The sequence below is a fragment of the Jatropha curcas genome, chromosome 10 (genome assembly GCF_041381405.1).
Source record: "Jatropha curcas cultivar XTBG-Jc1 chromosome 10, XTBG_Jcur_1.0, whole genome shotgun sequence".
In the NCBI taxonomy this organism is placed as follows: domain Eukaryota; kingdom Viridiplantae; phylum Streptophyta; class Magnoliopsida; order Malpighiales; family Euphorbiaceae; genus Jatropha; species Jatropha curcas.
In genome coordinates, this window is record NC_143160.1 from 3,555,553 (window position 1) to 3,583,438 (window position 27,886).

General features: G+C 34.2%; 5 protein-coding genes and 1 long non-coding RNA gene across 7 annotated transcripts; 3 read left to right on the forward strand and 3 right to left on the reverse strand.

Annotated features, from left to right (window-relative positions):
• Positions 1-119: 119 nt before the first annotated feature.
• LOC105648711 (glycine--tRNA ligase, mitochondrial 1) lies at positions 120-4,671 on the reverse strand. Its single transcript, XM_012235185.4, has 9 exons — positions 4,106-4,671; positions 3,528-3,910; positions 3,268-3,385; positions 2,696-2,890; positions 2,377-2,601; positions 2,129-2,188; positions 1,957-2,037; positions 767-1,172; positions 120-518 (listed from the first exon to the last, which is right to left on the reverse strand). Exons 1-9 carry the CDS (start codon positions 4,493-4,495, stop codon positions 277-279), a joined length of 2,100 nt encoding a protein of 699 aa, XP_012090575.1. The 5' UTR covers positions 4,496-4,671; the 3' UTR covers positions 120-276.
• Positions 4,672-4,935: 264 nt separating this feature from the next.
• JHL07K02.14 (uncharacterized) lies at positions 4,936-7,532 on the forward strand. The gene is made up of 5 exons (XM_012235186.4): positions 4,936-5,177; positions 5,282-5,401; positions 5,477-5,560; positions 6,129-6,740; positions 7,010-7,532. Exons 1-5 carry the CDS (start codon positions 5,007-5,009, stop codon positions 7,313-7,315), a joined length of 1,293 nt encoding a protein of 430 aa, XP_012090576.1. The 5' UTR covers positions 4,936-5,006; the 3' UTR covers positions 7,316-7,532.
• A 503-nt stretch (positions 7,533-8,035) lies between these two features.
• LOC105648713 (Protein Transporter, Pam16) lies at positions 8,036-10,384 on the forward strand. Its single transcript, XM_012235187.4, has 5 exons — positions 8,036-8,199; positions 8,687-8,759; positions 9,545-9,632; positions 9,757-9,887; positions 9,990-10,384. Exons 1-5 carry the CDS (start codon positions 8,126-8,128, stop codon positions 10,116-10,118), a joined length of 495 nt encoding a protein of 164 aa, XP_012090577.1. The 5' UTR covers positions 8,036-8,125; the 3' UTR covers positions 10,119-10,384.
• A 3,347-nt stretch (positions 10,385-13,731) lies between these two features.
• LOC149492938 (uncharacterized) lies at positions 13,732-15,420 on the forward strand. The gene is made up of 2 exons (XR_016318533.1): positions 13,732-14,295; positions 14,939-15,420. It is a non-coding gene; the product is annotated as an uncharacterized LOC149492938 (long non-coding RNA).
• On the reverse strand, positions 14,291-16,039 carry LOC105648714 (Integrase-type DNA-binding superfamily protein). 2 transcript variants are annotated; one of them, XM_037639692.2, is made up of 2 exons: positions 15,898-16,039; positions 14,291-15,127 (listed from the first exon to the last, which is right to left on the reverse strand). In XM_037639692.2, exons 1-2 carry the CDS (start codon positions 16,037-16,039, stop codon positions 14,577-14,579), a joined length of 693 nt encoding a protein of 230 aa, XP_037495620.2. In that variant the 3' UTR covers positions 14,291-14,576. The 2 variants fall into 2 exon arrangements, with proteins under 2 accessions (XP_037495620.2, XP_089571773.1); XM_089715647.1 differs by having other exon boundaries at positions 14,291-15,130.
• Positions 16,040-19,676: 3,637 nt separating this feature from the next.
• BON1 (Calcium-dependent phospholipid-binding Copine family protein) lies at positions 19,677-27,592 on the reverse strand. The gene is made up of 16 exons (XM_020685046.3): positions 27,191-27,592; positions 26,496-26,543; positions 24,941-25,089; positions 24,803-24,851; positions 23,945-24,001; positions 23,383-23,565; positions 23,160-23,294; positions 22,671-22,732; positions 22,476-22,575; positions 22,288-22,402; positions 21,800-21,876; positions 21,222-21,359; positions 20,970-21,134; positions 20,687-20,800; positions 20,431-20,527; positions 19,677-20,348 (listed from the first exon to the last, which is right to left on the reverse strand). Exons 1-16 carry the CDS (start codon positions 27,338-27,340, stop codon positions 20,254-20,256), a joined length of 1,734 nt encoding a protein of 577 aa, XP_020540705.2. The 5' UTR covers positions 27,341-27,592; the 3' UTR covers positions 19,677-20,253.
• Between the last annotated feature and the right edge of the window lie 294 nt (positions 27,593-27,886).

The window sequence follows — 27,886 nt, forward strand, 5'->3', positions numbered from 1 at the left end:
TTTACTACATTTTTTTTCCTTTTTTAATGAATTATTGACTAAATTAGTACATTTAAATGAGGGGAACTAACGTCAAAGTCTAGGACCCAGCATTACTATTGACTGATAACGACAAAACAGAAGGCATAACTGCGAAAGCCTATACTTTCTGCTAAAAGGACTAATCCAACAACACGTGCTGTCATGTGCATGTATAGCAAAATTGGATCGCGAAAGTGTCATTTTACACAGAATCGGATACAAAATTCAAGTATAGAACTTTCAAATCTCAATATTTCATTCATCCTCTTCAGACACAAGTGCTGGCGCTGGAGTATAGTATTTATACAGTACGTCAGTCCATGTGCTTTGACCATCGGTAACTTCTTTAATTACACTTGCTACTTCCTCCACAGTAACACGGATCTGAACTTTGCTGTCCCTCTCCCTTATTGTGACCGATGAAGTTGAATCCACTGTAATTGCAAACGGTACTCCAAGTTCATCTGTCCTGGCATATCGTTTCCCTATTGATGTACCTGAAGAGGACGGGACATGACAAATAAGAAAAACTTGCTTCAGATAAGTCTTATTGAGTTATGGCATACCTTATCTCCACATTGCACGACAGACTAATTCTACAACCATGTCAATTATCAGATAGCAAAAACATAGATATGGTGTTCAATTTAGCCCTCTCTTCAAAGATATTTAGTAGTTGGTTATCTTTTCATCCATTAGAAAAATGAAACTTCCTGTGTTTGTCATAGTTCTCGTGGGCACTTACCTGTCATGTCAATTTTATATGAAATTCCAGCAGTAGTCAATAGCTTGGCGATGTGTTTGGCAACTTGCTCATATTCTGGGTTCTGGACCAGTGGGAACACAGTGCATTTGATAGGTGCCACAAGGGAAGGGAAACGGAAAACATTCAACTGTTCATCCCCAGCTTTACTGGGCCTTGTGTAAAAACAATGCTCGTAAAGACAGTAAATAATCCGCCCAATACCAAAAGACGGTTCAATCACTGATGGTGTGAAAACCCTCTGATGTTCTTTCTTTCTTTCCTTGGAAATAGACACCATATTCTTCTTTATTGTCACATCCTTATCAAGAGTGCAAATTCGGAACCGTACCTCTCCATGGGACTCCAAAGCAGCTTTCATTTTCATAGCTTCTCTTTCATCCATAGCCTAAAGAAAGTCAGCGAAGGATCATAGTTCAGTGATGGATATTCTATAAACAAAAATAACTTGATCTATTATAACCTCAAGCCAGATGATACAAACACACATACCCTAATTGCACAAGAGGATATTCTATTCTCAAATGGACCTATTACAAGGGCAAGGACTTAGAAAGTTAAGGAAACATTTGAAGGATTGGTAAGATATTTGAGCCTAATGATAAAGTGCCAAATAAAGAGATCGACTTGCAAGAAGATCCTAGGCTAGTTCGCATGATCCAAATATATGGACCTTAGGCCTTATAGTTAGCTTATGTTTAAATTAATATAATTGAGCCTACTTCAATTGGGCTTTATATTTTAATTAGTTTTAGGATTTCCTACATATAAATACTTAGCTATCAAGCATTGTGGGATAATTCAATTTATGCGTTTTATTTCAAGAGGGGCGAATTGTCTGTGGTTCTTCATTGAACTTGTTTTCGAATGATAATTAATCCTTGTGGCGTTCATCTTTCACCTTGATATCTTTGGTTCATACTTTTAGTTGAATTGTGGGTCAAGATCTGCAATTCCATCTAACAGGAAATTCCTAATTTGGGATTTAGATTTATATATCAAATCTGATTTGGGATGTCAAAACACTATTCTTAGAGTTCCGCATCACTAGATTCCTTGTTTTTTAAAAGATGTTTACCCGTTCACTAAATGGTCATTCCAAGGCAAGTGGCTACATATGCAACAAATAATACAATTGTAAATTATAGATTCTACTCTTGTTTGCTGTTTACCTCTAATGCTTCAATGACCATCCTTTGATCACCCTTAAAAGCAAGACCCACCTCCTTTTTCACTGGAGAGATTACAAGTTCCTGTCATTTGCATAAAACATTGAATTCTGTCCAAAATAATAAAATTATTACTCTATTAGGATGTAACATGATAGTATCGAGTGAGAAATACCTCTATTTCTCTGGGTTCTGCAAATTTTTCCTGTGCCACCAAGGAAACGCCACTCTTATCCTGGTCAGGAGTAAAAAAATAAAATTCAAAAATAACAATTTATCTGTAATTTAGGGTTTGCTATCCCAAATCCACTATGAGCATACAGAAAACAGACAAAATAAAATAAAAAACAGAATACTGGTGTGTAGAGACAAAGTTAAGATAAGCTTTAAACACTCGCTAGTTCTAAAATATTGAACACTCACTGTGTGAGCGCGCAAATCATATGCAGATCTATCTGCAATACCAACACATTCAATCCACCCATAGGAGCATTCAATCTCAGCATCCCAACAGTCAGTCGCGTAGTGGGCCATCTCATTTGCAAGGTGTTGTCTGAAACGCAAGCGTTCCTTGCCAATACCAAGACATATTAAGAAAAGATATACTCTCCCAACGAAATAGCCCAATGTCTCATTATTGACGATGCCCTGGTCAATGATGTACCACAAAATCTTATCAGAGCAATAATTGAAAAATGAAGGGAGTGTTACTCTAATTAAAGTGGAAATAAATCAAACTAACCCTTGAAACAGCTTCACCAATGCGCATTCTTCTTGCTGATTGACCAGACACTTGTGCTTCCCTTGGGAACATTAGAAACTCCAAATTTTCAACTTCAGGAAATTTTGGGTGTGACTTGTCATCAGGATCCACAAAGTGCTCAATCTCGGCAAGTGTAAATTCTCGCACTCTAAGGAGGCCTTGTCGTGGAGATATCTGCCGGTGATGGTGAAAATGTTATAACACAAATATAACTGTCCTAATTCCAGCACACTATAATGAGATTGAACGAAAAAAGTGCAGGCTAAAAATGAAGAACCGGATACAACTACTAATACTGCTAGAACTCTTATAACCATCTTTCTACATTCTACCAACAAAACTTCCATTGATCCTAGCACTGCCATGTGAAAATCTTTTTGTTGAAGAGGTCAAGTAGCAAAGCCTTCACACCACAAGCGCGGGGCATAAAATTGATTAACAAGATCACTTTCAATGATCAAAGTAAGATAAGCTGAGACCATGAAATAAATGGACATATATAGACCCACATTGAAATGGAATGCTAAATGAAAGTGTTTCTGGTTTTGTACCTCATTTCTAAAAGCCTGACCAATTTGAGCTGCAGCAAAAGGAAGCTTGCTCCCATTATAATAGTACAAGTCCTTAAAGTTCACAAAAATGCCCTGTGCTGTCTCAGGGCGCATATATCTGCACGTTAGTACAGATCATACCATTGGTGGAAATAATGGGCAAAAATAATTCTGAATTTAAAATGAGTAACATAAACCACTGAATGTAAAATCCTTGCAGGTCACAATTAATGTTTGCATCTATAAAGACCAATACTTACCCTGGGCTCAGACCAGATGGCCCAATCGAGGTTTGGAACATCAAGTTGAATGGATATGGTTCAGAGAGTTGGTTCTTGGTATCTGGAGCAGTAATGCCATACTCTTTAATTTTATTACCTAATTCTTCAGCTGAAAGATCATCTAGTATAGCAAGAACATGATTCAATTCTGCTGCCTTCTCAGCACTGATACTAAGGTCCTTCTCCAGCTTATCTTTGCAGAAATCCTTCAGCAAATGATCAGCACGGTAGCAATTCCCCGTCTTTTCATCCTTGACCATGAGGTCAGTAAATTTGTCCACATGACCTGATGCTTTCAATACAATTTCCGGCGTCACACATGGGCAATCCACCTCTAACATGTTTTCCTCCAGCACAAAATGCTGAAATTATACCACCATAGATTAGCGGCACAAAATTACAAAATTGAGACGACAATTTACAGTTCACACTAAAACAATTCTAAACCAAATTCATTGTGAATTGAAACGGTTGCTGTTTCTATTCTTTAATAACTTAACCACAAAACTCCCTGAGGTCAAATCAGACCGTTCCACAATTGGAGTAAAGAAGCTGACCTGACGCCAGAATGCAAGGACGTTAGACTTAACGCCACAGCCAGGCGGACCGTAATCATAAAGCCCAGCAACGCCGCCATATATATTAAAAGAAGGGATGTAAAAGAGACGCCGTTCCAGAGTATTAACGACAGCCTGACGGAAAGCATCTTTGTTAATGAAGGCGTTGCCATTTTGGTAAGCGGTGTTGCTTAGAATAACAATTTGGAGCCGCCGCTCGACTGAGGCCTTCTCAGCTTTCAATGCTTTTAAAGCTTCGATAGTGGCATCGATAATCTCCTTCGCTGCTCCCTGCGCTTTTAGCTCCTTGACGACGTCAGCTTGCGCCGCTATCGCCGTTTGTTTCTCCGCCAGCTCTCTGCGGAGAGCGTCTTCGTTTGTACTATCCATTAGGAGATATGGAAATGATGTTTCTTTGAATTCTGATGATTGTTTGAAGTGAATAACAAGAATATAAGAGAATAACACATCGGAATCGGATTACAATAGTGGTCCTGCGAGGTTGACGTTGACCTATAGATATTTTCCCTGCTGGGGCAAGGCAGTATCTGGACCAATTGGATTGGAGACGGAAAAGCACTTTTGTGGTCGGAAAAGTTTTTTATTCGAGGGAAAGGAATGCGTATCTTTTCTACACGTGTCCATCACTATACGGCATAACGTTTAAACTGCAGTATTTTTTGAATTCACACAATGCGTTCGACGACAGAATGCTGCTTTTTTTATTTTCATTGTTATTTTGCGAACGTCAATCTCATTTATTTGGGTCCAATAAAATAAAAGCCCATTTAACAAGTAGGCCTTTGTGTTTTTACTTTCCGTTCCAATGAATCGAATTCAAAATGAGTTTTTCCCCCGATTTTGAAAATTGACTTCAATAAACATTCCGCAGTGGGCATAGATGAGCTCATTCCCGCCAAAAATGGTGAATCGACACCAGAGATCTCAAATCACTTCGTCTCCGTCGAGGATACAGCTTTTCTTCAAGCTGGAAAGGCTGACATCTCGCCACGAGCAAATGAAGACCGCTTATCACGAGCTCAAAACTCAGATCAACGCCGGTTTACTTGAAGTGCTTTCGCCGTCTCTCTGTTGGATTTTCCTATTAATCTCATTTCGCTTGTGGTTTTTTGTGTTCAATTCTTCACGAAATTCTCTGGTATTTTAATTTTTCAGGCGGAAGAAGTGTTTGCTTCTTTGGCGGTTCCGTTGATAAAGCTGGTTGGTTTAAAAACCAAGGAAATGGCTGAAGAAGGACGTTTAACCACCATTATCATTGATAATGATTTCTCTCAAGTAAATAGTTTCTGTTTAGTGAAAAAAATAAGTTAATTTGAGAATGGCTTTAATATCGTATTTAATTTTTGACAGGGATGCCGGAGAAATGGACTGGAACCGCAATTGCTAGATGATACTACAAGAAGAGAGCGAGAGAATCAGATTGAAATATTGGAGGTAAATATTTTAAATTCCTGTAATCAATAAAGGAGAAGAAAGATTTTAATGCAGATATTCAGTTGGTAAATACTAGAATTAGTTTTTGAGTTTAGGAGAGCTATGACATATGCCACAAATTGGAATTGATTTTTGCTCAATTTAGTTTTATTTTTTCTTTTCTGAGAGTACTCAACTTAATGTTTTCAATAATCATGTAATCTTTTTATTTGTTAAATGATTATATTATCACTGCAGCATACTTCTTTTACTTTTAAGATCTTTGCTTATGACTAATATTAGAAATTCCAACTGGCTTTGATTCTTAGCTCATTAGCTTACTTGGTATGCACTGCAAGAAGTATTTGACTGTTTTGGGGCTGGGAAATATTGGCCCATTTCCTATTGTTATCTGATCCTGAAAGTTTTCTTTTGGGTCCTAGAAGATTGCAATTGGAGCCTCTACAATTCTGTTGAAAGCTGGAGGCTCATAATTGCTAAGCTTGGTCAGAGAATGGCCACCTGACAAGCATAGAAAATGATTCTTTGACCTTGCACCTCATATGTTTCATCCACTAAATTTTTGCAGGGAGAAAGTTATGTTACTAAAGCTACCATAGCAGGCAAAGAACTGATGGAGAAGCAACAAACAAACTTGTTACACCTAGTGCAACTCCTTAGACAAGTTGAAATCCAAGTGAACTGTCACCAAGATGAAATTTTCGAGACCCTTGACAACCACCGTGCATCCCTTCACAATCTCTTCCAGAAAGCTATTCATTATATATCTGACGTTCATAGTCAAAACCGTGACAATTTTCTCACAACATTGAATCTCCTTCAAGTTATGTTCAACAATGTCGATGCAATTCTTGGCTCAGTTGAGGGTGGTGTCAATAACTTAATGCAGGAATTGGCAGAAAAGATGTGTAATCCAATGGTGGAGTATGTGAAAAGCCTCAAAGATGATATGAAGAATGGAACATGCGTGCGCTTATTGGCTATGGTGGAGGAGATGGAAAGAATGATAAGCAATGGAAGGCTTGAGTTGGAGGATGCAAGGAAGAAAGTCAGAGTAGCAGAAGAAGGGAAAATTGAGGCTGTATGCAAGTTAAAGACAATAGAAGAAAGAGTGATGAGAATGAGAGGACATTTTTCCCTTCCTGAAGCTGGATTTACAGAACCTTCTACTCCGCACAAGGCAAGTGGCTAGCCGATCCATTTCTTATGCTGATTTCCAATTTGTTTACTTGTATGAGTTATGATTATTGGTTTTATATTTAAATTAAATTATCAAAATGGGAGTAAAGCCTGTCATTTCAAACGAATCAATCAACAAGAGTTGGTGTTCCCTGTCCTACATGCTTTTACTTAGTAAGCATACAAACTTATACTTGTATCCATATACATGATTTACTAATGCCTGTTTAGGTATAAAAGCTTCATGATTTTCTCCTTCTCTCTGTTCAGTTCTTAGGCATGGAGGGAAAGCAAGCAAAAGATGAGAAGCTATTATGGAATCTGTTGAAGAAGAAAAGAAAACATAAAGCACTAGCAAGCCCCATGGGACCCGAAGGGCTTCTATGCTTTGACGGCAATAACAGGCATCCTAAGTTGGTCGATATGAGGCTGTCATTGGATCACAGACAAATTACCAGAGGTTGCAGGAAGGGGCTTGGTCCGCGAACTTCACCCTTGAATTCTTGCATTCCTTTGGGCTCATCGCCTTCGGTGGCAATTCAACAAGCTGTTTCACACAAGCGAATAACTCCCTGAATCCATATTGTGTAATTAAGCTGTAGGATTGCTAGATTGGTAGCAAATAGTTGTTGACTTTTGACTCTGGATACTGCGATTACAGGACTCTCTTTCCTCTGGCCACTAGGCTGGAAAGCACTGGATGGGGGCCTAATTATAAACCCTCCCTATATTCTTTCAAGTGGTGAAAGGTGTGCATAACTTCGATCACCTCTGCACTTTTCATTCTGCTAAAGTTTAAACCATTCCAAGAATGGGAAAAAATTTAGATGATTCTCTTGCACTTTTCACCTAGGAATAGGATTAAAAAAATCATGCAAGATAATTAATAGGCTAATATTTTACTAAATTACTCTTTTAAAAAGGAACAGCTTAATGAGCTAAATTGGTAAGAAGAGGTTGGAAAAAAAATAAAAAATTAATTGCATTTAATTAGATAAACAAAAATTAATTTAAGATTTTTTTTAAAATATTACTGTTTTATTTTTTCCTTTTTTCAGTGTATAATTTAAAATACTCTCACTTAAATCGAATCATTATTTATGATTTTAATTTGTTATATAGGTGAATACACACTGCCAATGTAGGCAAAAAATTTCGCGGCATTACCTTTATTTACGTTAATTGTGGTTCTGTTCCGTATGGGTAATAAGTTACGAGTCCAAGCCCGAGAAGAAAAAATATGGCCCGCAGGACATAGCACAATCACATGCATACATTCACCTCTGGTCGGGTCGGTTAGTAACCGCCTTTTTGGGGACAACCCTTCTACTTGTATAGCTCGGCGGACATTTCTACGTTGTTGTTCCCTTAAAAGTTAAAACCCTAATGAAGCAAAAAAAAAAAAAGGGAAATCATCAGCAACAGGGAGCACCAAAAACAGCTTCAAACTTGCATTTTCTGTAAGTGCAATTTTATGCTTCTTTCGTCCAAGCAGTGCCATTTTGTGCCTATTTCCGATGCATTGTATTTCTGTTTAATTTTTTTTTATCTAAATTTTATTTTATTTTTTAGATTTCATTCTTTTTTTTTTTTTGGGGATTTTTGCTAAATTATTTTTTGCTGAGAACTTGCACGATTAACCTTTGTTGCTTCTTCTCTGGTTTTGAAGTTGATTCGATTTAAAAAATGCGCGTTGTCATGAAAATATTTTATCAATTATTGTAGTTGGAACCGCTTAGCTTGAATTTTGTGGCTTATGATGCGATTATTAGGTGCTTCATGTTGGCTTACTTCCCTGATTCAGATAATATTGTGAGAGAAAATGATTGAACATAACATGTTTTCGAAGGGGAACTTGCAGTTGTGCTTATCATGGTTTAAACATTTGCTGTTTGTTGATTATTCAATTTTAAATTCTTAGCTTATGTGTTTTCTGTGCTGTTTTAGGCTCCAAGAATTCAAAGCAATCTTTCTGGTACCTGCTGTTCCAACAGTTGCATTTGTTTCTCCTGAACTGATGGTATGTGTTAAATTTTTCTTCTTTTTCTTTAAACCCCTCTATGCGTTGTCTTCTTTTCTCTGGTTGTTATTGACTTTGATAGACACAGTTATAGGTTTTAGGTTTTTCACCCACCATCTCCTTTCATTGCCGGTTGTGTTTAAGATATTGTTGGCCTGCTGGTAAGCTGCCAAATGGTGTATCTGTTTTAAGCCTCTTTTTTCTTCAAGTTACTTGGCTGTTGCTTCATAGAACAGCAATTTAGAACCACCCTCTAGTGTTAAGGGCATTGTGAAAAGTTCACATAGTATGATCCATGGTGGAAGAAACTTTAGGCGTCCACCCTTTTATGCATCTCAAGTGGTTGTTATTTTATATGGCCTCGTTATATGTTATCTGTGCATGACTTGTAATTTTTCTGTTAGTTTGGCTTGTGTTATTATGTTTGTTTTTAACCACTGTTGTGACAATTGTAATTAGTTGTTAAATTACAACCACCAGAACTCCCCAAAGAAAAAAAAGAAAACAGTACTTATACACACCCAATCAACCAAAGAAAAAGAAATCCAAACCTACACTACACCCACCTGCGAATCCTCCATCCCTTGAAAGAAAGGAAAGTACTGGTTTATCATTCCTGTAGGACTATGTCATTCGCTTTCTGGGTGAGCATTGGTGATAGAGATGCTACATTTATCTCTAGTTTTGCACGATATAGCACGCTTCTATTCAGATACTTCAGAAGCAAAGGGAGAACATTGAAGAAAAATCATTATATATTAATGTGATTTTATTTTTATATCCAGGCTGCTAAGCTTCTAGCGAACTTGCTTGTGATGGGTTCTGGAATCTTGGCAAGGGCATTTGTTCAAGGGTACCGACAGGCACTTGCAAGTATGGTTCTTGCCAACTTCTCTTCATAAGTGATGTGTACTGTCAAAGCTTATTTTTGGTCCATTGGCTTGAACCTTCCAGCTTTCTTTGGGTTTACAAGTTACTGCTTTATGACCTATTGCAGATGCGTCTAAATCTGGTGTTGCCCAAGAAACAGTGCAGAATATTAGGAGAGCAGGCGAAATCATGGCTGAACCAGAGGCAAGGCAGATTTTAGGTGTCACTGAACAGTCAACATGGGAGGAGATCTTGAAGGTATATATAATAAACATGGAGCCGTGTTAAAAATGGTGCAATTGCATTTTGATTGTTACTCTTTATCATTAGAGTACTAATATATTGTTTGCTTGGATGTAGAAATATGATAACTTATTTGAGCAGAATGCCAAGAATGGAAGCTTTTACCTCCAGTCAAAAGTTCATAGAGCCAAAGAATGCTTAGAAGCAGCGTACCAGAAGAAAAGCCACAACGCAACTAATGCGTGAGTTTTTGCATCAGTCTGCACCTCAGGCGTCCATTGGTTCGAAGTGGCATCTACACATCTTTTTGATATCCTAGGAATTTATCATTCATCAAATTTCTCCTTTACCTTGGGGATATAATGTAAAGTTAATAGGTGTTAGTCGAATATCTTACTATAGCATGACTACCAAATGCTACGTAGGCTAAATTCTTAAACAATTTTGTTCCCTTGGTTGTAATCTCTATTAATGGAATAAATTTTTAGTGCTGCGGTATAGCCCTGAGAGAACCAGTTTCTTTTAATAGACCGAGGAACATGTGAATGCTATGAACTCCTTGCTAGTGCTATAAAAATGGCTGGTTGATAATAGAGTTTGCGAGACGGGAAATGTTGATAACTTATCTTCCGACTTTTAATTTCATGATATTGCATAAGCATTCCTTTAATTGGGCATGAGCTTGCCGGTGGAAAGTTGCGTTTGGAGGGAGAACCAGACGAGCTGACTGAGGGGGCAGTTTTAACAGATGGGCTTTGGGCTTCGACTTGTTAACGTCTTTTGATTTTACATATATTTTTAACTTGAAGTTGTATCTTAGTCTTTGGGCTTGCGTCGTTCCCTGATTAGCTGGGCTTCCGTTCAAAAAGTGGATTGGACCGACGTCTGTGAAGTCGAATGCTGATGTTCATGGAGGAGGACGAGGACGCGGAGCACTGGGCCTTCATTTTTTCTTTTTTCTTCGTGTATTTTTGCCTTTTAACGCTATGAAATAAATTGTTATTAATTTGAAATTTTTTATTCGGGTTTCTGAGCTAGTAGATTGATGTTTCACATGGAATCATACATATAGTCATAGATACCTTTTTTTTTTTTTTTTCTTTTTTTTTTTTTTTTTTTTTTTATATCCTAATAGCATTGAAAACACAGGTCACAAGTCGCACATAGCTATATAATCAAAATTAGAAAGGTGCACGTGCTGTAAAAGTTGTTAATGATATGAAAATTGGACCCCATTAGATTTAGGGCAAACTCCAAAGACAACCTCAACTATTAAACTTAACTCTTGTAAAGTTGTACAATTAAGTTAAAGATATTTGAAGCTGAAAAGGTAAAGCCAAACTTAAATTACACTGCAAGAATATATGGACAATAACAAAGTCAATAGCTGCCGCAAAATTTGACACTTTAAAACCGACACTATCACTATAAACCGGCTGTGAGAGGCGCCGCCGCGGTTGCTCAAGTCATAATTGGTTCCACATTATTCCACTACACCATCTGTTTCTATAACCCAATCATTATGTGACACGTCTCTATAAAATCTTCATCCTTTTGCTCATTTCTTTTTATTTTTTTTTTACACAAAAGAAATCTAGAAATGTGTACTATTGAAGACTTTTTTTTTTTTTTGAAGTTTGAAGACTTTATTATAGAACCAAAAAATACTCTTGACTTTCAAAGTTTTTATTTAAATAGAAATTTGATAACCTATTGGGTCGTTTTAGTACAAGGTTTTAATACCGTAGTTATAACTTGGTCTTAAAATAACTTGTAACAAGTAAAGATTCAGAATTTGAAACAGCGAAAGAAAAGTTATAAGTGGTAGCTAGTTAGTTCATTTAGCATCCAGTTTATTAACTTTGCAGGGAACATGAAAATCACCAAAGCCTATTGTTAAGTGAAAGACAGCAGACAGGACATGTAATGGATCTAGAACATCCGACTCAAAAGCAAGACATGTTCCAACTCAAAACCCTAAAGAAACTGCAAAAAGGACTCTTCCTATTAAACATTCATTATAATTTTTTCAAAAGCAAGACGCTAGTTTACCTTTCTGCCTACTTGTCTCGTGAATGGCGTTTCCGCTTTCTCAGCTTATTGCAATGGATTGCATTTTGGAGTTCAAAACAAAAGATGATCATTCTTCAACATATAATATATGAAAATTCGTAAACATTTAAAATATATTTTCAATTATTAAATCATTATGTGATTTTGATAAAAATTTAATAAATAAAAAATCAAAATTGGAATAAAATCTATAAAAATATCAAAATAAAATGAAATTGTAATAAATTGAACTTATTATTTTTTATAAAATAAATTGGAGAGGACCTACGAATCAGGATTTTAATTTCCTGTTAGGGTAAGAAGTGAATGGAATTTTTTTATTCCCATCTAAGTATGGGACAAAGACAAGACGAAATTGAACTATTTCAGAGTAGAGTAAGATAGGCACAATCGGCTCCGACCCACCCGTTGACGTGATTCCTGCATTTGACGCGGTTTGGACGCTAAAATGTGGAAATAATAATGATTGAAAGGCAGAATTTGGGATCTCATCAATTTATTAATTATTTTTCCATTTTGATAGTTTTCTTTCATTTTTTTTTAAAAGAAAGAAAAAAAAAAAAAAAAGCATGCCACGTGTAGCGTTTATATTATCGATCTCACCGTCTTATTCTGCTTTTCAAAGTGAGCGGTGCCGAAAAGCTACCTTAAGTAAGTGTAAACCTTCAACAACGTTGATTAAAAACTTGGACTGCCAAACTCACATTACAAAGGACTAAAATGAAAAGGTAGCATTGGATGTTGATTGTTCCTTGGAAATGCACTTACACTTTCACAACTTTTTATTTCCAAAAAAATAAAAAAAATTACATTCTTCTACACAATATCTAAAGCTTATCTATGGTTTATCAAACCAATTTAATAAAAACATATATAAGATAAATGTAGATATTAATATTTTTTTTCACAAGAAAAAAATAACAATCTTTTAAAGGGTATTTATCCATTTGGTTAATATATGCATATGCCAATATTATAATTACGATTGCTAATTCAGATTATATTCCAATTGATGCTGACATTAATAATTTATTCATTTAAGATTTGGTGCAAAATTTGATGATTCTAGTGGTATTGATTAATTTTTTACTATTGTTTCAGCACAATTATTTTATTATCCTTGCTCAAAGAAATTGAAATTAAAGTGTCTAAAAAATATTTCTATTTCGCTTTGAAACAAAAAAATTATTATATTCAGGTTTTAACTATTTTGATTTGAAACTTTTAAAAAAAAAAAAAAAACATGATTTGACGTCAATTATTCAATTCAAAACTAGTTTGGACCATATCCACTATAAGAATTTAATTAATGAATATATATATATATATATATATATATATATATATATATATATATATATATATATAAATATATTCTTGAATGTGGAAATAGAAAAAATTTAATTCCAATAAAAGAAATTAAACGGTCAAAAAATACCTTCAATTATTCGTATTATTAAACAAGTTGCTTAAGGTTTAAGTTTTATATTCTTCCTATTGATGCACTATCTGTGTGTCTATATTTAATTAAACACACGGTCAATATCTGGGTTCGATAGATTTCATATTCTAACATATATATATCGTTTTTTATTCAATTTGATGAATGTGCAACACACGAAGCATTTAAATTATTATTGCATATTTTTCGTTTTTGATTTCAAACATGTCATAATATATTTTAACAAACAACAGTCTTCTCTTAATCTTTTTATTAATCGGACAAATATTTACGTTGAAACCAAAGAAATCTCACAAAATCCCTGTTGTAGTCAAAAGCTCAAATTATAGAAGAAGAAGAAGAAGAAGAAGAATGATTAAAGTTGTATATGTTTTGGACACATGCATGTTCAGTGTCATTCTTGGTGAGAAGGGCTGACTTCGCTCATAACGCGTTTGCCATTTGTCCTATCAAAATAATTCAGCTTCGTCAACTCAGCCGAATTCCATGACAATTTTAGGATTTTCACACCAAATCCCTGTCTATATATCATCATTTTCAGCTCTAAACTCTGCAATACCAGAAGATCGAAATATCTATTACACACTTATGTATATGTGTGTGTATACGGAGTTATGTGTATATATAATATATACATACTCTTTGATCGATATATATCTCTCTTTAAATACTTGCATGGAAGCACTTTAAATGCAAGAATGGCTATGGGAATATAAATATACAGAAGTTGGTGTGTATTTACTTTTCAGCTGGTTTTCTAAGTGCATGGCGATGACAGCCGCTTACGTGTTTGTGTTAAAGTGCTTAAAGTAAGACTCTGTTCATACTTGAGTCTCAGTTTGCACATATCCAAGTACACAAACAAAGTTAAAGAGGCAAGTGATAGAGGTAATAGATTTAATTCTAGTATATATGTTTTTATCTTCTGCATTTTCATATATCATATAGAAGCAAACATTTAAAAACGAACCACAATATGTAGTGGCCTCTGCTTTTTCTTTCTTTCTTCTCAGGAACTAAAAACAACACTCTTCTTGACTTCAATTACCCAAATGGGAATACATGAACTAGGAAGGGGTAAAAAGCAAAAAATTGCAATAGCTGATAATTAAAGGAAACACAACATCTATGAAATCATAATCAGAAATTACTTGAAGCTCCCTTGCCTTCTATTCTCTTGATGAGTGATCAGTAGAAGGATTAGAATGAGAATAAGGACTTCCAAACTGCATAGAATGTCTCAGTAGTAGCTCTTCTTGTTCATGATGAGAAGGTACCGATGATGCTGAAGAGGAAGATGCAGTTGTTGAAGGAACTGGATTTCTTCCAGCATTATAATAAGGACCCACAGGCGGCATAGAATAGTTCATTAAGCCGCCTGGAAGATATTGTGGATACTGAAAAACTTCTTGTCGTGATTGTGGGTGTCGAGGAGGTGTAATGTTATTGGTTTGTTGTTGTTGTTGTTGTTGTTGTTGTTGGCGATTATTAGTCAAGAAACCTGACTGGGTTCTGCCTTGCACTCTTTCAGGAAAGTTGAGCTTAGCTTTGCATCCTTTAAACCTAAGAGCTGCTTCGTCGTAAGCGAGTGCCGCAGCTTCTGCAGTGTCAAAAGTACCTAACCAAACTCTTGCTGCTTTATTTGGATCCCTTATCTCTGCAGCCCATTTGCCCCACGGCCTTTGCCTCACGCCTCTATAGTGTCTTCTCCGTGTGCTCCCTTCTATCAAATTAGACCGCATGCATGGTTTTTGCCTTTCATAGTTAGTACTAAATATAAGGTACTGGCAAGTCATTTTTAGTTTCTGGCTCAATAGATGCATATTAGGTATAAATAGTGCTGGAAATCATCATAAGCCAATCCAGGCTTGATTCAGACAAATTTGTTCGATAAATTTAATGAATTAAAATCATTTGATAATTAAACAAGTTGAGCTCGTACTTAGCTTCAAGCCTTTAAGAGGCTTTTTTTTTTTTTTTTTTTTTTTTTTTTTTTTTTTTTTTTTTTTTTTTTCTATCTATAAACTATAAAGAAATGGAGCTTGAGATCTTGCTTGAGCTCAACATCAAATATGAGTATATCTTTAATGAAATTCAAGTATATCTTTAATAAGCCGAACTCGAGCTCAATAAAGCTTAGCTCATTTATAGTACTAACTATAAATCACACTTGTTTGATGACAATCTTTATTCATTATGGAAGATTTAGGGCAAAAAAGTCTCATAAATAATACTTAACAACGTTTCTAAAAGTTACTAGCCATTATTGAATGCTAATTAATTTCCTTTTAAAAGATAAGACACAGAAGAACTAAAGTGAAAATAATAAAATTGAAAAGAAAAAAAAAGCAACATAGACAGGAAGGTAATAAGTTTGAAACACATGAAATCATAAAGCAATTAATTAATAAAGAAAATTTTCTTCTAAAAAGAGATCATAGATACAAAGTAAGAAATAGAGGAAATCAAATAAATGTGCAAGATTTATACCTTGGTCTTGAACTGTCTGTGGTTGTGGTGGATGAAGCCCTTGTGTATTGGATTGTGGTATAGCTAATGGAATATCATGAATTGGATTATTTTGGGTACTACTTCCCATAACTTGAGCAAGGGCAGAGATCATTGCAGTCATATCTTGTTGAGATCGAGCCGAGTAGACTGGGAAGATGTAATCTTCCTCTTTCTCCTCCGGTTCATCGAATGGAAGGGCCCTTTTCCCATTATTACGATCCACTTTGTAGTTTTCCTATATTACTCTCTAGCTTTAAACAAAATCACAACTATTTCTTGCTAAACATTTAATTTTGCCCTGTTAGGTTTAATTATCATGTCAAGACAAAGCAGGTCGTGGGACAAGACGTAGAAGAAGAAGATAGGGTTTCTCTATAGCTGAAGGCTTTCGTTAGATATATATGTTACAAATCCAAGGATTGGTGTGAACAAAAGTCACGAATAGAGCCAAGTCTAAGTTCAAAAAATATCGCCATTTCTTTTCTCTCTTTTCTCTTTTCTCTTTTCTCTTTTTATTTTTTTCAGTAGAAAAAGAAACATAACGCTTTTTCTTTAATATTTAGTTTTTAATTATGTATGTTTGTTTTTTTAATATTAATTTCACAATAATTTTGGTAAGTTGGTTCATGGATATCCTTAATTGTATTTGTATGCACACACACACACACACACACACACACACACACACACACACATATATATATATATATATATATAAAGGATGGTAAGATTCATTAGCTACAAAAACAGTTTAGATTCCATTTTAATCTAGAACAAAAATTTTAAGATCTGTTATCCTAAAAAAAAATTAAAAGAATCACACTTGTAATTTCACGTAATTAGATAAAAAGTCATTAGAAATTTGTGAAGTAAGAAAGACATTACATTCAAATAATGCATGTCTGATGTCTCTTACTATATTTCTTCACTAAATAAAATATATTTTCCACTTAATATTACGATCTTAAATTAAGTGTAGAGGAAGGCCTTGGTTGATTTAGATATATTCTCTTAAATTTTTTTCCCATTTTTTAATAATAAGAATTTTTAATTTTCAAAAAAAGAACAGAAAAAATAAAAGAATTTTAAAATAGAAGACATAAATATTATATTTATATATACTTATTACAGCCCCTTATCCAAAATACACTAATTCGATTAATCCAATTTCACTTTTGATAAGTTTCCAAAGAGTTGCGAAATGGTCTTTCTTGAGATTTAAAAATACTTTATACTTGAAATTCGAAACCGAAATTTCTAATTAAGAAAGAACAGACTCTTACTATTTTATATTTCACCCTCTAAAAATAATAAATCTTATTTCTTTGTAATCTAATATTCTCGTAGAGCCAGTATATACTTATAATATCAGGAATAAAAAAAAAAAGACCTTTGTTTCAAGAAAAAAAAAAAACTGAAATTAAGTGACATGATGAACTGATTATACATGTTGTATACAGAAAATTTGTGTAGCATGTAAACTTTAAGCGATCATAACTTGATTATGATCCCATTTTAATTTATTTTTACATGAAACATGGAGAAATAACATTATTATGCTTGTGAGCTGGGCCATCACTTGAAATCATTGTAGAGTTATATGGTGAATTTTTATTGGGTGTAATCACCGCTATCCGGACCCATTAGGGACCGTCTAATCTGACTTGGAATTTAGTCACAGTTAAAACTATTCGTCCTTCCCTGTAAATGCGTTTAGTGGACAATAAATTCGGGAAGAGTTCTTCCCATACGCTCAGCCTGTGTTACCATGCTTGTAGGTGAATTATATTTTAAATTTAAAGTAATATAATGTCATAATTAATTAAAATTTAAAAATCAAATTTCTAACTTGAAACCATGCTTGCTTGGGATGGATATATATGTCATATGTATATACATATGATTGAGTAATTATGAGGCAAAAAAATAAAAAAAAATTTCCAATCTCCGTTTGTTTTATGCGTTTTTCTATTCAGAATTTTATTTACTTGCTAATAACTTTTAGTTGATAAATACTTGTTATTTAGTAAAATTTTATTTACTGTTTAAGCATGAGATAAGTGTTAAAGTTCTAATTATTTTCATAAATTATCATGTATCTTATATATTATTTTTAACTTTTAAGGTAAATAAATTATGTTGTAAAAATAAAAATATTCACTGAATTTTGTAATAATATTTACTAATTATTTATTATTTTTAAATAATTATAAGTAAAATTATCATATAAAAATATTGATAAAAGAAAATTAATGGTTGTTATTTTTGCAATCTTAATAGAGTCTAAATATATAATATAAATATAAATCAATTATTAGCTGATGGACATATTAAGATATAGTTTAATAATAAATATATAAATAATTTAATTATAAATCTAGATTTGAATTTACTCTCCAATTGCTAAGAGGAAAAAAAGTTTAAAATGCAAGCGACGTAAACTTGAAACTTTGAACGGTGCAGCAATTGTCGAAAAAGGCATGAACATGATTGTTGAGCGTGCACCACTCGGTTTTTAGAAAAATGTAAAGTATTTGGTCACTGATTACGCACATTTGCTACATTTACGACGTCGTACGTGGAACTTAACTTTCAACATTATATTTATTATTTTTTGACATTTGAATTAAACATTATATTTATTATTGAAAGCAGCTTTCAACTTTATTTAATTACTTGCGAAAAGTTCCTTCACATTCAAGCGTCGCTTTGCTTAAAGTTTTGTATATGCTGACACTTGACGATCAGCCTTGAACCTAAACCTTCGGTTTGAAAAAAAAAAAAAAAAAAAAAAGACAAAAATAGCCCCAAATTATATTCAAATTAAAATAAGAGTTTTTTTTTTTTTTTTTTTTTTTTTTTTTTTTTTTTAACATGAATGAAAGACCAAATAATAAGACGTGGAAACGGGATCCAAAATTTGTTCAAAGTTCAAAGTCCTCGCACTGGAATCGACCAACTTCGCAAGTCATACTCAAATTAACCAAATATAAATATGCTGGTAATGTGTTACACACGCCATTACCGTATTTTTGGGACGATAACAGAATATTAACGATGGAGTGAACTCATTACACTAAGACATAATTCAGTGGTGAGTGTATATACGATTTAAAAATAGATTTAAATTCAAAACTCTGCCCCCTAAATACTCAAAAACGATAGAACCAATTTATCTCCCAATACTCAAAAAAAAAAAAAAAAAGAAAATAGAGTCAACTTAACCATTTTACATGTCATTTGGATGTTTAAAGTTTTTATGCGATGGGTAGAAAATATTAAGTCGATTAAAATTATAATAAAATATATTTTAATTTAATTAAATTTCTCTTTATTTCGTCTATCTACTCAAATTTCAACAATTTTTTCATTAATCTACACTAAAATTAACACGAGAAAAGAAGAAAATTTTAATTAATATATATTTTTTGAAATAAAAATATCAAGTGAATTGCAAAGAAAAGAGGTTATTAATTGAGTTTTCTATATTAGAAGCCTCTACCCTAATTTACATGTAAAAGAAGTGTAATCCACTGCAGAAATCCATAACCAGGTACGATACCAAAATTATAATTACTGTGTTGCCAACTTGTATTGAAGCTAGTGAGATCAAACTAAAACAGAAAAATGTCCCTCAAGATTAGAATAATATAATTAAACCTTTGAAGGAGCAGTATGAATTAATAAGGACTTTCAGAAAGATTGAACTGAGGGAAAAATGACATTAAAAAGAAAGTTAAGGGAGACAGAAGAAGGCGTGGAACAGAAATTAGTGGATCATTTTCAAACTGAACAATGTATGTGGATTTAGGACAAAAACAAGAAATATTTGGACTACAAATCGCCAAAAGGCATCAATGAAAGCAAAACATTTTTCTTTTTTGCTATGCAAGATAAGGGTAAGGGTGGCCACTCAGTTCCCCCTTCTTACAAAGAGTAGGGTGTTCTCTGATCGTTCATTAGCTGGTTTCAGTGCATCAGTTCTTCCATGATTGTTCTATAACCTGATTGTAACTCTAGAAAAGCCACCATTTCAATCTGTTCTGAGCAAAGAAGAGCTGCCACCATTTCAAGCTGGCAACAATTTAAAATTTGTCCAGCCCTTATGAACATGACAAAAGACGGTGCAGCTAACCCTAGCCAATTGCCATGAGGTCTCGTTGAATTGATAAACCTGTGAAAATTGCATATATTACCTCTTCCAGAAAGATGACGATGAGGCCTCTCATTACCTACAAACCATGATTGCATTTGGCACCACGGCCTTAAAAAAGGAAAATCATTGCATGAAATCCACACAGTGACAATTAATTTCCATATGTACAACTTTACAAATCAAATATTTGGTTGAATATTCCTGGATCGCATATAGGTTAAAAACTGGGTTGGTAATTCAGCTAGAAGTGCTTGAACCACAGAAATTTGTTGACCTGCAAATATATTATTATGTGTTACCAATGAACTGAAACTAATCGTTGACCTTTCATTTGTCAGAATAATAAAATTTCTTACTTTGAATACTTCGAAATGGTACGAACTGAACTATATCACGTGAAGCAACACGTCCGGTAGAACTTTCCAGTCTTTCTCCTTTATCAGCATCTAAAATCTGTGTAACAACAGTAAAAACTTCAGAAATCTTGAGGAATTCAATAAGATAATTGGGTTTCTACTTCAGCATCTAGAATGTAAAGAAAACATTATAACTTGTATAATCACATATTCCAGCATGGAAATGGAAATATTCAAAGTGGCGTCCGAGAGATACCTCCATTTCTTTGAAGTCAGCTCCTCCAACTCCCACAATGAGGATTGACAATGGTAGGTCAGATGCCTTCACTATGGCGTCTTTGGTTTCCTGGAGATCTGTTACAACTCCATCCTAAAGACGCCAATAATAGTGCACAAATTAAAAGTGGTGCATTCAACATATCCAGAGCAAATAATCGGTGCAAGAATTTAAAAAGGTGGAAATTTTACTAGTGGAAATTGCTACTAAATTTCATCATATGGAATTTGATAATCATGTTAGACAGAGAAAAAACACTAACCGTAATTATTAACAAAACAAAGTATTTTTTCCCTCCATTTGCAATAGACTGGCCAGCAATGTGTGCAGCATTGCTTATCACAGGTCCAAAAAGCGTAGGACCTGCTAAAGAAACATTGAAGAGAGCACTAGTATATGATGTCATAATTCCTTGGATTCCTTCAACCTGAGAGATATGATGCTTAATAAATAGGCATGCAGTGAGTACAAGTAGGAACATCAGGGATGATAAAACAAGTGCTAGGTATTTCACCTCACAGTGATTAGTACTTCCACTCAAGTTAAAACAATGAGACACGGGACCATCAATTGGCCGTGCTCCAAATCCCCAGGCAGGAAAGCGCTTGTCTGAATCATAAAACTGCAGCACTTCTCCAACTTCTAGGATTGCCTGGATGCAAAATAAACATGTTAGAATTGCTTGAATACAAATTCCCATGTTAGGTTGTGGTTCATATTTAGAGAATATAATTAAGCATTGGGTGAAGGGGTTTTCGGTTAGAGGGGCAAAACATGATGCGATTTTAATAATGAAAGTAATTTTGTAATTGCAGGTTTTCCCCTACATGTCTGTAAAAAAAGGGAAAAGCCATAGACTTTGTAAGGACATTGTAATTTTCTCCTTCACAGTTCAAATGCAAAAATAATGTAAGTGGCATTTTGGACTTGGGCACCTCATAGACCCATGTAAAAGTTTTATAGCGTCTCACTTCTTTTCCTCTCTATCTGTAATTTCTGTTTGTTCTTCTTTGTGTTAGTGTTGTTTGTATTTTGGCCACTAATAATAGCTATAAAAAAATAAATTAAATATGGAAGGCAAGAATTTCTTACTTGCTGATAAGCATTTGGCCGCCCTGAAGGATCAATATAATGCAAGGAATCAGGAAGGCGGGGATTTCCATTTGAAGCTGAAGATGAAAATGAAAAGCATTAATAGCATATTAGGGAACTTATAACCCACCAGTCATGTCAAAAGAATGGTTATGGATGAAATATAACAAATCCCCATGTTTAATGGTAAGCCGTTTGGATCATTACTGAATTCCCATATGTAATGATAAGCAATTTGGATCATTTTGCAGTTCAAGTTTTGCAAATCAAGAGATGAAATAAGAAGAAATGGCAGAGCCGAAAGGAAGCTAGCGAGCATAAAATAAAACACAAGAATGCTTATGTATAATTCAGGACCTAAGTAAAACCAAAAGAACAAAAAATAATTTTCATTATAGGATCAAAGTTGTTAAGAGCAAGATAGTTTAATCTGTAGCAAAAAAAAATTCAGGCATTTTAATTCTACACTAAGTTAAAAAGACATGTACCTGTGAAATCAATGGCCACCATGAAGTTCAGTTCACATCCTCCTTTCAAATAATCCAGAAAAGTATATTGAATGCTTTCGGAAAAATTATCCACAAATAGCTGGCTCTTTAGTGCCTGCACACTTGAGAAGTTTAAGCTAAAGACAGAAAGCCTCAGTATTCAAACTAATATGCTTATATAATCGAACCTTGCTGTGATCATGCCCAACAGCTGTTTGTAAAAATAAATTTTGACCAGCCCCAGTAGAACAAAGCTTTTCCAAGTCTGCTAAGGATTTTCGAACTTCTCTGTGAATTAACAAAACCATGGAAGCAACATCAACATTTAGGCAGAAAGAGTTGAGCAAAAGAAATCAAAGAAGAAAAGGGAGCTCTCTGTCTACCCAATCAAATCATGTTTGCCACTGCTATTAAAGTTGTAGCATTCTATCACCAATGGACTATCCTGCAGGTTAAATTATAAAGGAAAATTGAGAACTTCACCAATAACAGGTGATTCAGCACAAATCAAAACCAATGATTATGATAAAATAAAATCTGAACTTTTAAATCTGTTTGCCAATTCAGAACTCCAAATACATTTTGTTTCAGAAAATGTTACATCCCATTTCCGTCTCATGGAATTTTACGATGAAAAAGAGAGTGCAAAGAAATGGAAGGACCAATTTATTGTTTAGCATTCCAATCAAGGCATGTCCATTGGAAATAACCAATCAAAAGTTCCACAATCCAAAAAAGCATGCTTAAAAATTTCATTTTCCGTTTTTTGTTTTTCACTTTTTCTTCTGAAAATGGTATGCCTGAACAACAGGATGTTGGATTTTTACCAGGTAATGCAGAATCACAACCTGAAAGCAAATAATTGTTTTTACCTTGCTTCCAACTTGTTGAATATTCAAAAACACTGGTTTCCATACTGGGCTGTGATCATTCTTCAGGACTTCTGTCTTACACACTGGAATGGGCATCCCACTCTCGACAGTTTTTGAGATTACCAGAAAAGGGTTCTGCAGATAAAATATGCACCAAAAATTATAAATCTTTCTCATAAAATATCATACAGAATAATTAGAAATACAAATTAGTAATCCATACAATTCTTGAGAACAGATCCTTGTGTTCCAAATCCGAACACCTTAATGTCATCTGTGTTGTAGTCTTTGAGCTAATGCATTCCTCGGCATGCACAACAAGCTGCCCACATCGGGGTTGGCTTGATATTGTAGAATCTTTGTGTACAAGATCTAAAGTCAGCGTTCGATTTGGTCTGGTCACAATCTTGACAGACAGAGACAATATTATAGATTATTAATCAATTCAAAATGAATTTCAGTACAATGATTTAAATGTTATATATGGATCCTGGTTACTGAGAACTGAAAATGCTTACAACATGTTTGTTAAGACTACAATAGAGTGTAATGGAATGTAATGTAATGTAATGATTTCCTCTTCATTATTCTTCTTCATTTCTTTATTACATTACATTTTATCATGGACTCATGGTCTACCCAATGTAGAATGAGATCTCAGCTTTGATCATGGAATGTAAAAGTCTCTCTGGATAAATTAAAATTACAGGGATTTCCACATCTCAGTAAACTGACATAAAAGTTCTCATTCATTAATAATTCTACAAGAAAGCAGAATGTTATACCTCAGACAAAACACAAGATGCTTCACCGAGAAATTGTTGCTCATCTAGCTTGAGCATCTGCATTTGTTAAATCATTTGTTATTTATTCACTGAAATGATAGTAACAGAACTCTTTCAGCAGAGTTAATTGGAAAATATTTTTCATTGAATTTATTCTCTTGATATTCAAGTAGTACATGCATATAAAACTACATTGTAACTTAAACAGTAATCACTTGGGGAGGCCATAATCAGTAGAAAGATAAATCACAGGAAATTACCCCAACATTTGCTAATTCATGTCTAAAAATGCCAAATTAATATCACCTGATGTAAAGAAAATTTAGCCATCTTTAAGAATGTTCAACAGATTTTGTTCTACATATAACATTTTCACATAGCTTAACATGTTCTGCAAACTTACATTACATCCACAAAGAACAAGCAACAAAAACTAAATTATGGCACAAAGACACTCACCTTATGTCAGACTAAGTCCATATATAGGTCTTCTCCAAAGAAAAAGGAAGAAAAAATATCACTCATATTAATGATCATTCATCTATCTCATGCTCATGATTCAAATCAATGAAGTTGGCTTCACAATCACCAATTTGATAGAATAAAAATGACATTAAATAGGTCAGTATATTTTACAAAGCAGACATATCATCAAAGGAAAAAAAAAAAAAAAAAAAGGAAACACAGAATCTTTAAGTTGCATCTTAAGATTTTTTTTTTAGAAATCTTATGAATGGACTTAATTTGAGCAGCTAGATTATAGTTTCACATACATTTCATGATAACATGACGTCCACAACAATTTCCATTTCAATAACAAGGACAGAATAAAGAGAAAACACAACAATAAAAATATACCTTTACGTCTACATTGTGAAACTGCGTATCAACATCATATACATGAAACCTGTGGTAAATTGCACAATTAATTCATAGTCAAACCAATAAAGTACATATTTGGTTGAGAAAAATATGAGTTTCACATTCTGAACTTACTGCAAAGTTTGTACAACTTCAAATTGGAACGTGATAGAGTATTTCGTAATCCATGTGGGATTCAATGAATTAAGAACTACCTCAGTGCGGAAAACTTCTGTTGGTGGTTCATCTCTTCCTTTAGTATAAACAACCACCATAGGATCACTCTAAAGCAAATAAAACTTATACGATAAGAAACAAAAGATACAGAACAGTGAAAAAACATTTGGGCAATTGCACAATTTAAGAGTGTACAAAAATAATGATCTCAATATTAGTGATATAGCTCTTTTCTTATAATCAAGTCCAGATAATGGGCACAGCAACTTCAGGTTTTCCTCCCAGAAAAACAAAAGTCAGAAGATTAGCTTTCCAAGCTGACTTCAGATTCTTATGAGGACTCAATGCAATCATCATATGAAAAAAATGATAAAATAAAAACAAAATGAGACGGCATTCGGCCCTCAATGAGTATATTAGAATCTCATGCAATGGACAACACTTAAAAGCTATTGCCATAAAATGTCTGCACAAAAGGAGTTTACATACAGCTTCTCTTGTTGGACAACCACCTATAAGTTCAATAACAAATTCCCGAAGATTCAAACTCGAGAGGGAAAAACAAAAGATAATTCCTAAAATATTAATAAATCTGGAGTTAAATTTTGAATGGCAACTGAGTAAACATGAGGTTATGGTGATTAAGCCAATGCCAACATTCTTTTTATCTTTGGTGCTTGCTCGATAAGTAGCAGTGACAAGTCATAATGCACCTATAGTTTCTATAATAAATAATTAATAAAATCCATATTCAAGGGCCATATCATGAGATAGAGCATCATGTTAGAGACAAATGAGCTCCAGAATATATATCTGGTGTTATGTTAAGGGTAACTAGTACAATAATGTGGCAGAACTTCTTCTTAGGTCTATATAGGACATGAAAAATGGAAATAAAAGCCAAACCAAGATGAAGATTTGGATAATTCTCACATATGTTACCTTGCGGTCTTCATATAATATGATATCTTAGCTTTTTTACTGAGAGTCACAGAACAATGTTTTATAGTGCCTTGTAGAACTAATAATTTCCTCCAACACAGCATCAAATATTAACTGAACAGTTGTTCTTTTTTTAGCAATTAGCTAGGCTGCTAAAACATAGATTTAGGCTTCTGGCCCAAATGTACAAGCACATTCCATTCATGTTACACTAGAACCAGTGATGAGCTTGGGACGCAAGACAATTAGTTCCCTCCATCCATCAAACATGTGAAATCGTCATAGAACTTCTGAATTCTTCCATCCAATTTAATATCTCAAAATTATTCAAAGGTCCACTATAACAGAATATCAAGTAAACTTTGCATTGAAATGCAAAAGGCCAAGAGCTCCCAACAAATAAAATCCTGTGTCAGTTGAAAAGTGAGAGTTTTTTTCAAGGGAAATTACACGGCTGCATATTAAAGATTAAACAAGTAATTTTTATGACAAACTATAAATTCATCATATCCATCAGTAGCACAGGAAAAAAATTATCAATCAAAATGCAATTAGAAGAAAGGCAACAAACCTTGGATAGCACGTCCCGGTCCCGCAAATTTGTAGCAGAAAATGATAGCTGCATATATACGGGTTTTACAGGAAGGGGTCAAAACATGCAAAGAGTAAGCTAAAGACGAAATCAATGCGTAGATTGAAATAACGAAAATACTTTGGAAAATGAATGCGTAACAAGTTTTCCTTGCTATCACAAAGTGAGCTTGACATGCTAATACATTAGACTCCACCCCAAATTTGTCGTCGTTAATTTAAAGAAAAATCATAATTTAGTAAGTTAATTATAGTTCTACTCCAAACTTGATAGCTCGGAAGGTTATTTCAATTAAAATAAATTTTTGTATGCTAAACAATCAAACAATTATCCTATTACATGAGTAATCAAATTGATAATTATATCAAAACCACGCTATCTATCCAAAAATAGTAAGAATAAAAAATTCCGAACGCCACTCCGCTTGATATCTTCCGTTTCTATTTGGTTACACAATGCGCTACATGGAGATATAGAACGCCGCTCCTATACATCTAGATTTCCGATTCAGCTAATTACAACTCCAAAATGTACTCCAAAAACCTTATTAGTAGTAGAATATAACTACTTGCAGCTTCCGATCCAATTACACCGAACCAACCTTCAAACCACCTCATCCAAGCTTATTAACGAAATAACCGAAAATACTTAAAGAGTCAAAAACTAGTAACTACCTCGATTTGAAAGAACATGCCACGGAAGCCACGAGACTTGAGGTAGTAATCAATAGCGTCATTAGCAGTAGTGGTATGGCCGGCGGAAGCAGTACCCGTACCACCGACGGCAGCCCTCCCGCCGGCTTCGTCCGAGCAACAATTCCCCATCCCACCGGTTCTAAACACAACTCAGCAGCTTAGCTCCCAAATATATATATGCGTAGTACGATAAAAAAATATCCAATTATAGTAGAAAACGAAAACTAAAAAGAAAAAATAAACAAAAGAAAATAGAAAATGGCAGTAAGGAAGAAAGAGAAAAACAGAGTATCCAATCTGTGAATTGTGTAGTTAGTGAAGTTTGATGCATTTGCGGGTCCCTCCCTCTCTCCCTGGTCCTGTCTTGGTCTATCCGTTTGCAGTACTTTTTTAAAAAAACAAAACGCGTTTGTCGAGAGCACAAAGACACAAACGCGCATTTGGTACGTAACGTGATTACTGATATGGTATTTCCTAGATGCAGAGAAGACTGTACGTTCTGATCACCTACGGGCTGGAATCTAGATGGATCTGAGGTTTCATCAAATAAACCATTTATATTATGCCATGTGGCATGAATAGTAGCTCAAAGATTCTATATACCTTGCTCGAATTTACTTGTTTAACCCTGAGTTCGCACAAAGTGAGTGGGCAAGGAAAAAATTAACCGTCTTT

Coding starts and splice junctions, on each gene's coding strand:
- LOC105648711 (XM_012235185.4), bottom strand. CDS start 4,495: ATGGATAGTACAAACGAAGACGCTCTCCGCAGAGAGCTGGCGGAGAAA. Junction 3,386..3,527: donor CCATCTGGTCTGAGCCCAGG/GTAAGTATTGGT, acceptor ACTAACGTGCAG/ATATATGCGCCCTGAGACAG. Junction 1,173..1,956: donor TGGTCATTGAAGCATTAGAG/GTAAACAGCAAA, acceptor GACTTTCTTTAG/GCTATGGATGAAAGAGAAGC.
- JHL07K02.14 (XM_012235186.4), top strand. CDS start 5,007: ATGAGCTCATTCCCGCCAAAAATGGTGAATCGACACCAGAGATCTCAA. Junction 5,178..5,281: donor TCAACGCCGGTTTACTTGAA/GTGCTTTCGCCG, acceptor TTAATTTTTCAG/GCGGAAGAAGTGTTTGCTTC. Junction 5,402..5,476: donor TTGATAATGATTTCTCTCAA/GTAAATAGTTTC, acceptor AATTTTTGACAG/GGATGCCGGAGAAATGGACT.
- LOC105648713 (XM_012235187.4), top strand. CDS start 8,126: ATGAAGCAAAAAAAAAAAAAGGGAAATCATCAGCAACAGGGAGCACCA. Junction 8,200..8,686: donor GCTTCAAACTTGCATTTTCT/GTAAGTGCAATT, acceptor GTGCTGTTTTAG/GCTCCAAGAATTCAAAGCAA. Junction 9,888..9,989: donor CATGGGAGGAGATCTTGAAG/GTATATATAATA, acceptor GCTTGGATGTAG/AAATATGATAACTTATTTGA.
- LOC105648714 (XM_089715647.1), bottom strand. CDS start 16,039: ATGACTGCAATGATCTCTGCCCTTGCTCAAGTTATGGGAAGTAGTACC. Junction 15,131..15,897: donor ACAGACAGTTCAAGACCAAG/GTATAAATCTTG, acceptor CTAATTTGATAG/AAGGGAGCACACGGAGAAGA.
- BON1 (XM_020685046.3), bottom strand. CDS start 27,340: ATGGGGAATTGTTGCTCGGACGAAGCCGGCGGGAGGGCTGCCGTCGGT. Junction 25,090..26,495: donor ACCGGGACGTGCTATCCAAG/GTTTGTTGCCTT, acceptor TATTTGCTTTAG/AGTGATCCTATGGTGGTTGT. Junction 22,403..22,475: donor TTGGGCATGATCACAGCAAG/GTTCGATTATAT, acceptor TCAAGTGTGCAG/GCACTAAAGAGCCAGCTATT.